This window comes from Hyla sarda, chromosome 7 (assembly GCF_029499605.1).
Source record: "Hyla sarda isolate aHylSar1 chromosome 7, aHylSar1.hap1, whole genome shotgun sequence".
NCBI classification, from domain to species: domain Eukaryota; kingdom Metazoa; phylum Chordata; class Amphibia; order Anura; family Hylidae; genus Hyla; species Hyla sarda.
Window position 1 is genome coordinate 8,685,514 of NC_079195.1, and position 13,912 is coordinate 8,699,425.

At 45.6% G+C, this 13,912-nt stretch overlaps 1 protein-coding gene across 2 annotated transcripts in view; it reads right to left on the reverse strand.

The window, feature by feature from the left end:
• The window catches only part of SLC18A2 (solute carrier family 18 member A2), a 125,886-nt gene that overhangs the window by 26,937 nt on the left and 85,037 nt on the right, over window positions 1-13,912 (reverse strand). For both annotated transcript variants that reach the window (XM_056529777.1, XM_056529778.1), the window contains 3 exons: window positions 9,874-9,963; window positions 9,703-9,746; window positions 9,562-9,622 (listed from right to left, as the gene is read on the reverse strand). In XM_056529777.1, coding sequence (XP_056385752.1) covers window positions 9,562-9,622; window positions 9,703-9,746; window positions 9,874-9,963 — 195 coding nt within the window. The remainder of the gene's footprint in view (window positions 1-9,561; window positions 9,623-9,702; window positions 9,747-9,873; window positions 9,964-13,912) is intronic.

Genomic DNA, 13,912 nt, shown 5'->3' on the forward strand with positions numbered 1-13,912 from the left:
CTTTTTTATTTTTCCGCATACGGGACGGTATGAGGGCTCGCTTTTTGCGCTGAATTGGTACCATGTTGGTATTGATCCGATTTTTTGATCGCTTTTTACTTCATTTTTCTGGGGTACGAAATGATTTAAAAAAATAATTCTGGGGTTTGGATTTTTTTTTACGTTTACGAGTTCACCGTATGGGATAAATGATGTTATATTTTAATAGTTCGTACAATTACGCATGTGGCCACACCAATTTTTTTTTTTTATTATTTGTTATATGGAAAATGGGAAAAGGGGGGTGATTTTAACTTTTAATATGGAAGGGGTTAATAGGTGTTTTTTAAACTTTTATTTTTAAACTTTATTGGTCCCTTTAGGAGACTTTTAGGAGGAATCATTAGATTCCTCATACACATCAATGCCGTTCCATAGAACCACATTGATCTGTGTGCTCTGCGCTCCATTGATAAAGCCTGGTCCAGACAAGCTCTATCAATTACAGAGCCCCAGCCAGCACTGGAGGAGAGGTAAGCCCTCCCGAAACCTCAACAGCACTGCTTAAAGGGGGGGGGGGCGTCTTAAGGACCCAGGTGGTCTAGTATGGGTGTGACCCCCCCCAAACACCATCTTCATGGTGGACCTACCAAAAAGAAGATTTTACTGCACCAATGTCCCAAAAAAATGCATGACAACACCATGACGGCTCCCAGGTGTGAAGCATGGTGGGAGTCACTGATGTTTTGGGGGTGTGAAGCATTATGGGGGTCACTGATGTTTTGGGGATGTGTGAAGGATGGTGGGGGTCACTGATATTTTAGGGGGGTTGAAATATGGTGAGGTGACTAATATTTTGGGGGGGTGTGAAGCATTATGGGGGTCACTGATGTTTTGGGGGTGTGAAGCATGGTGAAGGTCACTGATGTTTTGGGGGTGTGAAGCATGGTGGGAGTCACTGATGTTTTGGGGATGTGTGAAGCATGGTGGGTTCACTGATGTTTTGGGGGTGAGAAGCACGGTGAAGGTCACTGATGTTTTGGGGGTGTGAAGCATGGTGAAGGTCACTGATGTTTTGGGGGTGTGAAGCATGGTGAAGGTCACTGATGTTTTGGGGGTGTGAAGTATGGTGAAGGTCACTGATGTTTTGGGGGTGTGAAGCATGGTGGGGGTCACTGATGTTTTGGGGGTGTGAAGCATGGTGAAGGTCACTGATGTTTTGAGGGTGTGAAGCATGGTGAAGGTCACTGATGTTTTGGGGGTGTGAAGCATGGTGGGAGTCACTGATGTTTTGGGGGTGTGAAGCATGGTGAAGGTCACTGATGTTTTTGGGGGGTGAAGCATAGTGAAGGTCACTGATGTTTTGGGGGTGTGAAGCATGGTGAAGGTCACTGATGTTTTGGGGGTGTGAAGCATGGTGAAGGTCACTGATGTTTTGGGGGTGTGAAGCATGGTGAAGGTCACTGATGTTTTGGGGGTGTGAAGCATGGTGGGAGTCACTGATGTTTTGGGGGTGTGAAGCATGGTGGGAGTCACTGATGTTTTGGGGGTGTGAAGCATTATGGGGGTCACTGATGTTTTGGGGATGTGTGAAGGATGGTGGGGGTCACTGATGTTTTAGGGGGGTTGAAATATGGTGAGGTGACTACTAATATTTGGGTGTGTGTGAAGCATTATGGGGGTCACTGATGTTTTGGGGTGTGAAGCATTATTTGAGGTCACTGATGTTTTGGGGTGTGAAGCATTATGGGGGTCACTGATGTTTTGGGGGTGTGAAGCATGGTGAAGGTCACTGATGTTTTGGGGGTGTGAAGCATGGTGGGTTCACTGATGTTTTGGGGGTGTGAAGCATGGTGGGTTCACTGATGTTTTGGGGGTGTGAAGCATGGTGAAGGTCACTGATGTTTTGGGGGTGTGAAGCATGGTGGGGGTCACTGATGTTTTGGGGGTGTGAAGCATGGTGAAGGTCACTGATGTTTTGGGGGTGTGAAGCATGGTGAAGGTCACTGATGTTTTGGGGGGTGAAGCATGGTGAAGGTCACTGATGTTTTGGGGGTGTGAAGCATGGTGGGAGTCACTGATGTTTTGGGGGTGTGAAGCATGGTGGGAGTCACTGATGTTTTGGGGGTGTGAAGCATTATGGGGGTCACTGATGTTTTGGGGGGGGTGTGAAGGATGGTGGGGGTCACTGATGTTTTAGGGGGGTTGAAATATGGTGAGGTGACTACTAATATTTGGGTGTGTGTGAAGCATTATGGGGGTCACTGATGTTTTGGGGTGTGAAGCATTATTTGGGGTCACTGATGTTTTGGGGGTGTGAAGCATTATGGGGGTCACTGATCTTTTGGGGGTGTGAATCATGGTGGGGGTCACTGATGTTTTGGGGGTGTGAATCATGGTGGGGGTCACTGATGTTTTGGGGGTGCGAAGCATTATGGGGGTCACTGATGTGGGCTGTGTGGTGCATGATGGGGTTAACAGAAGAAGGTGAAGGTTCTGGAGCAGCCATCACAGTCTCCTGACCGTAATATCATGGAGCCGCTCTGGGGAGATCTCACACGTGCGCGTCATGTAAGACGACCTAAGACTTTTATGACTTGGAAGCATTTTATACCAAGATGAACAGGGGGCGGGTAATGTCACCAAACTGTATATAATACACAGACCCCGCTGTATACTGTATACACTGTATATAATACACAGACCCCTCTGTACACTGGTATACACTGTATATAATACACAGACCCCGCTGTACACTGGTATACACTGTATATAATACACAGACCCCTCTGTACACTGTATACACTGTATATAATACACAGACCCCTCTGTACACTGTATACACTGTATATAATGCACAGACCCCACAGTATACTGTATACACTGTATATAATGCACAGACCCCGCTGTACACTGTATACACTGTATATAATGCACAGACCCCACAGTATACTGTATACACTGTATATAATACACAGACCCCTCTGTACACTGTATACACTGTATATAATACACAGACCCCTCTGTACACTGGTATACACTGTATATAATACACAGACCCCTCTGTACACTGTTTACACTGTATATAATACACAGACCCCTCTGTACACTGGTATACACTGTATATAATACACAGACCCCGCTGTACACTGTATACACTGTATATAATACACAGACCCCGCTGTATACTGTATACACTGTATATAATGCACAGACCCCGCAGTATACTGTATACACTGTATATAATGCACAGACCCCGCTGTACACTGGTATACACTGTATATAATACACAGACCCCTCTGTATACTGGTATACACTGTATATAATGCACAGACCCCTCTGTACACTGGTATACACTGTATATAATACACAGACCCCGCTGTACACTGTATATAATACACAGACCCCTCTGTACACTGGTATACACTGTATATAATACACAGACCCCTCTGTACACTGTTTACACTGTATATAATACACAGACCCCTCTGTACACTGGTATACACTGTATATAATACACAGACCCCGCTGTACACTGTATACACTGTATATAATACACAGACCCCGCTGTATACTGTATACACTGTATATAATGCACAGACCCCACAGTATACTGTATACACTGTATATAATACACAGACCCCTCTGTACACTGGTATACACTGTATATAATACACAGACCCCGCTGTACACTGGTATACACTGTATATAATGCACAGACCCCACAGTATACTGTATACACTGTATATAATACACAGACCCCTCTGTACACTGGTATACACTGTATATAATACACAGACCCCGCTGTACACTGTATACACTGTATATAATACACAGACCCCTCTGTACACTGGTATACACTGTATATAATACACAGACCCCTCTGTACACTGGTATACACTGTATATAATACACAGACCCCGCTGTACACTGGTATACACTGTATATAATACACAGACCCCTCTGTACACTGTATACACTGTATATAATACACAGACCCCGCTGTACACTGGTATACACTGTATATAATACACAGACCCCTCTGTACACTGTATACACTGTATATAATACACAGACCCCTCTGTACACTGTATATAATACACAGACCCCGCTGTACACTGGTATACACTGTATATAATACACAGACCCCGCCGTACACTGGTATACACTGTATATAATACACAGACCCCGCTGTACACTGGTATACACTGTATATAATACACAGACCCCTCTGTACACTGGTATACACTGTATATAATACACAGACCCCTCTATACACTGTATACACTGTATATAATATACAGACCCCTCTGTACACTGGTATACACTGTATATAATACACAGACCCCTCTGTACACTGTATATAATACACAGACCCCTCTGTACACTGTATATAATACACAGACCCCACTGTACACTGTATACACTGTATATAATACACAGACCCCGCTGTACACTGGTATACACTGTATATAATACACAGACCCCGCTGTACACTGGTATACACTGTATATAATACACAGACCCCTCTGTACACTGGTATACACTGTATATAATACACAGACCCCGCTGTACACTGGTATACACTGTAAATAATACACAGACCCCTCTGTACACTGGTATACACTGTATATAATACACAGACCCCGCTGTACACTGTATACACTGTATATAATACACAGACCCCTCTGTACACTGGTATACACTGTATATAATACACAGACCCCTCTGTACACTGTATACACTGTATATAATACACAGACCCCGCTGTACACTGTATACACTGTATATAATACACAGACCCCGCTGTACACTGGTATACACTGTATATAATACACAGACCCCTCTGTACACTGGTATACACTGTATATAATACACAGACCCCTCTGTATACTGGTATACACTGTATATAATGCACAGACCCCGCTGTACACTGGTATACACTGTATATAATACACAGACCCCACTGTACACTGTATACACTGTATATAATACACAGACCCCGCTGTACACTGGTATACACTGTATATAATACACAGACCCCGCTGTACACTGTATACACTGTATATAATACACAGACCCCGCTGTACACTGGTATACACTGTATATAATACACAGACCCCGCTGTACACTGGTATACACTGTATATAATACACAGACCCCTCTGTACACTGGTATACACTGTATATAATACACAGACCCCGCTGTACACTGGTATACACTGTATATAATACACAGACCCCTCTGTATACTGGTATACACTGTATATAATGCACAGACCCCGCTGTACACTGGTATACACTGTATATAATACACAGACCCCACTGTACACTGTATACACTGTATATAATACACAGACCCCGCTGTACACTGGTATACACTGTATATAATACACAGACCCCGCTGTACACTGTATACACTGTATATAATACACAGACCCCGCTGTACACTGGTATACACTGTATATAATACACAGACCCCGCTGTACACTGGTATACACTGTATATAATACACAGACCCCTCTGTACACTGGTATACACTGTATATAATACACAGACCCCTCTGTACACTGGTATACACTGTATATAATACACAGACCCCTCTGTATACTGGTATACACTGTATATAATGCACAGACCCCTCTGTACACTGGTATACACTGTATATAATATACAGACCCCTCTGTACACTGGTATACACTGTATATAATACACAGACCCCTCTGTACACTGTATACACTGTATATAATACACAGACCCCTCTGTACACTGTATACACTGTATATAATACACAGACCCCTCTGTACACTGGTATACACTGTATATAATACACAGACACCTCTGTATACACTGTATATAATACACAGACCCCGCTGTACACTGGTATACACTGTATATAATACACAGACCCCGCTGTACACTGTATATAATACACAGACCCCTCTGTACACTGGTATACACTGTATATAATACACAGACCCCGCTGTACACTGTATATAATACACAGACCCCGCTGTACACTGGTATACACTGTATATAATACACAGACCCCTCTGTACACTGGTATACACTGTATATAATACACAGACCCCTCTGTACACTGTATATAATACACAAACCCCGCTGTACACTGGTATACACTGTATATAATACACAGACCCCTCTGTACACTGGTATACACTGTATATAATACACAGACCCCTCTGTATACTGGTATACACTGTATATAATGCACAGACCCCGCTGTACACTGGTATACACTGTATATAATACACAGACCCCGCTGTACACTGTATACACTGTATATAATACACAGACCCCGCTGTACACTGGTATACACTGTATATAATACACAGACCCCGCTGTACACTGTATACACTGTATATAATACACAGACCCCTCTGTACACTGGTATACACTGTATATAATACACAGACCCCGCTGTACACTGGTATACACTGTATATAATACACAGACCCCTCTGTACAGTGGTATACACTGTATATAATACACAGACCCCTCTGTACACTGGTATACACTGTATATAATACACAGACCCCTCTGTACACTGTATACACTGTATATAATACACAGACCCCTCTGTACACTGTATACACTGTATATAATACACAGACCTCGCTGTACACTGGTATACACTGTATATAATACACAGACCCCTCTGTACACTGTATACACTGTATATAATACACAGACCCCTCTGTACACTGGTATACACTGTATATAATACACAGACCCCTCTGTACACTGGTATACACTGTATATAATACACAGACCCCGCTGTACACTGTATACACTGTATATAATACACAGACCCCTCTGTACACTGGTATACACTGTATATAATACACAGACCCCTCTGTACACTGGTATACACTGTATATAATACACAGACCCCTCTGTACAATGGTATACACTGTATATAATACACAGACCCCTCTGTACACTGGTATACACTGTATATAATACACAGACCCCTCTGTACACTGGTATACACTGTATATAATACACAGACCCCTCTGTATACTGGTATACACTGTATATAATGCACAGACCCCGCTGTACACTGGTATACACTGTATATAATACACAGACCCCGCTGTACACTGTATACACTGTATATAATACACAGACCCCTCTGTACACTGTATACACTGTATATAATACACAGACCCCGCAGTATACTGTATACACTGTATATAATACACAGACCCCTCTGTACACTGTATACACTGTATATAATACACAGACCCCTCTGTACACTGGTATACACTGTATATAATACACAGACACCTCTGTATACACTGTATATAATACACAGACCCCGCTGTACACTGGTATACACTGTATATAATACACAGACCCCTCTGTACACTGGTATACACTGTATATAATACACAGACCCCGCTGTACACTGTATATAATACACAGACCCCGCTGTACACTGGTATACACTGTATATAATATACAGACCCCTCTGTACACTGGTATACACTGTATATAATACACAGACCCCTCTGTACACTGGTATACACTGTATATAATACACAGACCCCTCTGTACACTGTATATAATACACAGACCCCGCTGTACACTGGTATACACTGTATATAATACACAGACCCCTCTGTACACTGGTATACACTGTATATAATACACAGACCCCTCTGTACACTGGTATACACTGTATATAATACACAGACCCCTCTGTACACTGGTATACACTGTATATAATACACAGACCCCGCTGTACACTGGTATACACTGTATATAATACACAGACCCCTCTGTACACTGGTATACACTGTATATAATACACAGACCCCACTGTACACTGTATACACTGTATATAATACACAGACCCCGCTGTACACTGGTATACACTGTATATAATACACAGACCCCGCTGTACACTGTATACACTGTATATAATACACAGACCCCGCTGTACACTGGTATACACTGTATATAATACACAGACCCCGCTGTACACTGTATACACTGTATATAATACACAGACCCCTCTGTACACTGTATACACTGTATATAATACACAGACCCCTCTGTACACTGTATATAATACACAGACCCCGCTGTACACTGGTATACACTGTATATAATACACAGACCCCGCTGTACACTGTATACACTGTATATAATACACAGACCCCGCTGTACACTGGTATACACTGTATATAATACACAGACCCCTCTGTACACTGGTATACACTGTATATAATACACAGACCCCTCTGTACACTGTATACACTGTATATAATGCACAGACCCCTCTGTATACTGGTATACACTGTATATAATACACAGACCCCGCTGTACACTGGTATACACTGTATATAATACACAGACCCCGCTGTACACTGGTATACACTGTATATAATACACAGACCCCTCTGTACACTGGTATACACTGTATATAATACACAGACCCCTCTGTACACTGGTATACACTGTATATAATACACAGACCCCTCTGTACACTGTATATAATACACAGACCCCGCTGTACACTGGTATACACTGTATATAATACACAGACCCCTCTGTACACTGGTGTACACTGTATATAATACACAGACCCCTCTGTACACTGTATACACTGTATATAATACACAGACCCCGCTGTACACTGGTATACACTGTATATAATGCACAGACCCCGCTGTACACTGGTATACACTGTATATAATACACAGACCCCGCTGTACACTGTATACACTGTATATAATACACAGACCCCGCTGTACACTGGTATACACTGTATATAATGCACAGACCCCGCTGTACACTGGTATACACTGTATATAATACACAGACCCCTCTGTACACTGGTATACACTGTATATAATACACAGACCCCGCTGTACACTGGTATACACTGTATATAATACACAGACCCCGCCGTACACTGGTATACACTGTATATAATACACAGACCCCGCTGTACACTGGTATACACTGTATATAATACACAGACCCCTCTGTACACTGTATACACTGTATATAATACACAGACCCCGCTGTACACTGGTATACACTGTATATAATACACAGACCCCGCTGTACACTGGTATACACTGTATATAATACACAGACCCCTCTGTACACTGGTATACACTGTATATAATACACAGACCCCTCTGTACACTGGTATACACTGTATATAATACACAGACCCCTCTGTACACTGGTATACACTGTATATAATACACAGACCCCTCTGTACACTGGTATACACTGTATATAATACACAGACCCTGCTGTACACTGGTATACACTGTATATAATACACAGACCCCTCTGTACACTGGTATACACTGTATATAATACACAGACCCTGCTGTACACTGGTATACACTGTATATAATACACAGACCCCTCTGTACACTGGTATACACTGTATATAATACACAGACCCCTCTGTACACTGGTATACACTGTATATAATACACAGACCCCGCTGTACACTGGTATACACTGTATATAATACACAGACCCCGCTGTACACTGGTATATATGCTATATATAGTGATATACGATGAAGTACCTGCAGCAATGATTATATACGGGTCTTTCAGGAGGGTAAATAGTGATGTCCCCGTCTGACTCTAAAATAAGAGGAAGATAATGAAGCTTCAGTTCACATTGCAGGTTCTGTGCGTCCAGACACTCGGCCCCGGGGACTCACCTCAGGCTGAACTCTAGAAGGCTGAAGGATGAAGAGCTGAAGAGCTGAAGACAGAAGGAAACAGAAAAATCCACAGGGGACATTATACGCATTGTTTTATATTACACGTTATCATTCACCTGATAAGAAGACAAGATAATCTAATATAACATAATACAATAATGCACCAACCTCCGTCAAATAGAACCAGGACTGCAAGAACAAGGAACGGCGCCGTCTTCCCTACAAACTCATACAAGATGCTTCCAAATGGAGGTCCCACTATGGATTGAGATGAAGAGGAGATTATAAGGTGAGGCAGATGGTTATAATATATCTCCAGTGTAAGGCGCTGTACACTGACTGTAGGGAGGAAGTCTACACCAACACAGAAAGAAACCTAGAACTCCTAGTTCTACCACCATTGGGATCCAATGATGCCTTTATGATGACTTCCCTAGCAATAGAAGAAACTAGAATGCCTCATAATACCCCCAGCAATAGAAAAACCTGGAACTGCCTAATAATACACCCCCAGCAATAGAGGAAACTAGAACTGCTTAAAAATACACTCCCCAGCAATAGAGAAACCTAGAACTGCCTAATAACCCCCCCCCCCCAGCAATAGAGAAACCTAGAACTGCCTAATACCCCCCAGCAATAGAGAAACCTGGAACTGCCTAATACCCCCCAGCAATAGAGAAACCTGGAACTGCCTAATAATACCCCCAGCAATAGAATAACCTAGAACTGTCTAATAATACACCCCCAGCAATAGAGGAAACTAGAACTGCCTAATAATACACCCCCAGCAATAGAGGAACCTAGAACTGCGTAAAAATACACCCCCCAGCAATAGAGGAACCTAGAACTGCCTAATAATACACCCCCAGCAATAGAGGAACCTAGAACTGCCTAATAATACACCCCCAGCAAAAGAGAAACCTAGAACTGCCTAATAATACCCACCAACAATAGAGAAACCTGGAACTGCCTAATAATACCCCCCAGCAATAGAGAAACCTAGAACTGCCTAAAAATACACCCCCAGCAATAGAGGAACCTAGAACTGCCTAATAGTACAGCGCCAGGAATGGAATAACCTAGAACTGCCTAATAATACACCCCCAGCAATAGCGGAACCTAGAACTGTCTAAAACATACACTCCGCAGCAATAGAGAAACCTAGAACTGCCTAATAATACACCCCCCAGCAATAGAGAAACCTAAAACTGCCTAATAATACACCCCCTAGCAATAGAGAAACCTAGAACTGCCTAATAATACATCCCCCTGTTACGCCGAGCGCTCCGGGTCCCTGCTCCTCCCCGGAGCGCTCGCGGCGTTTCTCTCTCTGCAGCACCCCGGTCAGACCCGCTGACCGGGAGCGCTGCACTGACACTGCCGGCGGGGATGCGATTCGCCTTGTGCCAGTGAAAGCGTTTAGTGTTGTCCAAAGCCTGTGTTCCAGACCTTCTGCTATTCCATTTGACTACGAACCTTGCTGCCTGCCCCGACCTTCTGCTACGTCTGACCTTGCCTCTGCCTAGTCCTTCTGTTCCACGCCTTCTCAGCAGTCAGCGAGGTTGAGCCGTTGCCGGTGGATACGACCTGGTTGCTACCGCCGCAGCAAGACCATCCCGCTTTGCGGCGGGCTCTGGTGAACCAGTAGCATCTTAGAACCGGTCCACCGATGCGGTCCACGCCAATCCCTCGCTGACACAGGGGATCCACATCCAGCCAGCCGAATCGTGAGAGTAGATCCGGCCATGGATCCCGCTGAGGTGCCGCTGCCGAGTCTCGCTGACCTATCCACGGTGGTCGCTCAGCAATCGCAGCAAATTGCCCAACAAGGACAGCAGCTGTCGCAGTTGACCGCCACGTTACAGCAACTTCTGCCACTGCTACAGCAGCAACCATCTCCTCCGCCAGCACCTGCACCTCCTCCGCAGCGACTGGCCGCTCCTAACCTCCGCTTGTCCCTGCCGGACAAATTTGATGGGGACTCTAGACTCTGCCGTGGCTTTATGTCTCAATGTTCCCTACAAATGGAGATGTTGTCGGACCAATTTCCCACAGAACGGTCTAAGGTGGCGTTCGTAGTGAGTCTTCTTTCTGGAAAGGCCTTGTCTTGGGCCACACCGCTCTGGGACCGCAATGATCCTGCCACAGCCACAGTCCTTCTTCGCTGAAGTCCGTAGTGTCTTCGAGAAACCAGCCCGAGCTTCTTCTGCCGAGACTGCCCTGCTGAACCTGGTCCAGGGTAATTCTTCAGTAGGCGAGTACGCCATCCAATTTCGTACTCTCGCTTCCAAATTATCTTGGAAAAACGAGGCTCTCTGCGCGACCTTTAAAAAAGGCCTATCCAGTAACATCAAGGATGTGCTGGCCGCACGAGAGATTCCTGCCAACCTGCAAGAACTTATCCATTTGGCAATCCGCATTGACATGCGTTTTTCTGAGAGACACCAGGAGCTCCGCCAGGAAAAAGACCTTGATCTCTGGGCCCCTCTCCCACAGTATCCTTTGCAATCTACGCCTGTGCCTCCCGCCGAGGAGGCTATGCAAGTGGATCGGTCTCGCCTGACCCAGGAAGAGAGGACTCGCCGTAGGGAAAAAAATCTTTGTCTGTATTGCGCCAGTACCGAACATTTCTTGGTGGATTGCCCTATTCGTCCTCCACGTCTGGGAAACGCACGCACGCACCCAGCTCACGTGGGTGTAGCGTCTCTTGGTACGAAGTCTGCTTCTCCACGTCTCACGGTGCCCGTGCGGATTCCTCCTTCTGCCAACTCCTCCCTCTCAGCCGTGGCCTGCTTGGACTCTGGTGCCTCTGGAAATTTTATTCTGGACTCTTTGGTGAATAAGTTCTGCATCCCGGTGACCCGTCTCGTCAAGCCACTCTACATTTCCTCGGTCAACGGAGTTAAATTGGACTGCACCGTGCGTTACCGCACAGAACCTCTCTTAATGTGCATTGGACCCCATCACGAAAAGATTGAATTGTTCGTCCTTCCCAACTGTACCTCTGAAGTCCTCCTCGGTCTGCCATGGATCCAGCATCATTCTCCCACCCTTGACTGGACCACAGGGGAGATCAAGAATTGGGGCCATGCTTGCCGCAAGAAATGCCTCACGTCTCCTCCTAGTCCCGTCAGGCAAGCCTCGGTGCCTCCTCCTACACCTGGTCTCCCCAAAGCCTATCAGGACTATGCTTTGCCTCCTCAAAGCCCATGTCCTGGTAACACTCTGCCCCGTGCCAAGCTTCACCCTCTGCCCTCCCTCCCCATTCCCACTCCTGCTGAACTGCCTGCATTTGATGAGGAAACCCTACAATCGCTCCCAGTGTCCTCGTCCCACATGAAGCAAATGCCGGACAAAAAAAGGGGGAGACCTAAGGGGGGGGGGGGGTACTGTTACGCCGAGCGCTCCGGGTCCCTGCTCCTCCCCGGAGCGCTCGCGGCATTTCTCTCTCTGCAGCGCCCCGGTCAGACCCGCTGACCGGGAGCGCTGCACTGACACTGCCGGCGGGGATGCGATTCGCATAGCGGGACGCGCCCGCTCGCGAATCGCATCCCAAGTCACTCATCTGTCCCAGCCCCCGGCTGTCATGTCCTGGCGTGCGCGGCTCCGCTCCTTAGGGCGCACGCGTGCCAGCTCTCTAAGATTTAAAGGGCCAGTGCACCAATGATTGGTGCCTGGCCCAATCAGCCTAATTAGCTTCCACCTGCTCCCTGGCTATATTACCTCACTTCCCCTGCACTTCCTTGCCGGATCTTGTTGCCTTCTGCCAGTGAAAGCATTTAGTGCTGTCCAAAGCCTGTGTTCCAGACCTTCTGCTATTCCATTTGACTACGAACCTTGCCGCCTGCCCCGACCTTCTGCTACGTCTGACCTTGCCTCTGCCTAGTCCTTCTATCCCACGCCTTCTCAGCAGTCAGCGAGGTTGAGCCGTTGCCGGTGGATACGACCTGGTTGCTACCGCCGCAGCAAGACCATCCCGCTTTGCGGCGTGCTCTGGTGAATACCAGTAGCATCATAGAACCGGTCCACCGACGCGGTCCACGCCAATCCCTCCACATCCACATCCAGCCAGCCGAATCGTGACACCCCCAGCAATAGAGAAACCTAGAACTGCCTAATTATACACTTCCCAGCAACAGAGAAACCTAGAACTGCCTAATAATACACCCCCCAGCAATAGAGGAACCTAGAACTGCCTAATAATACA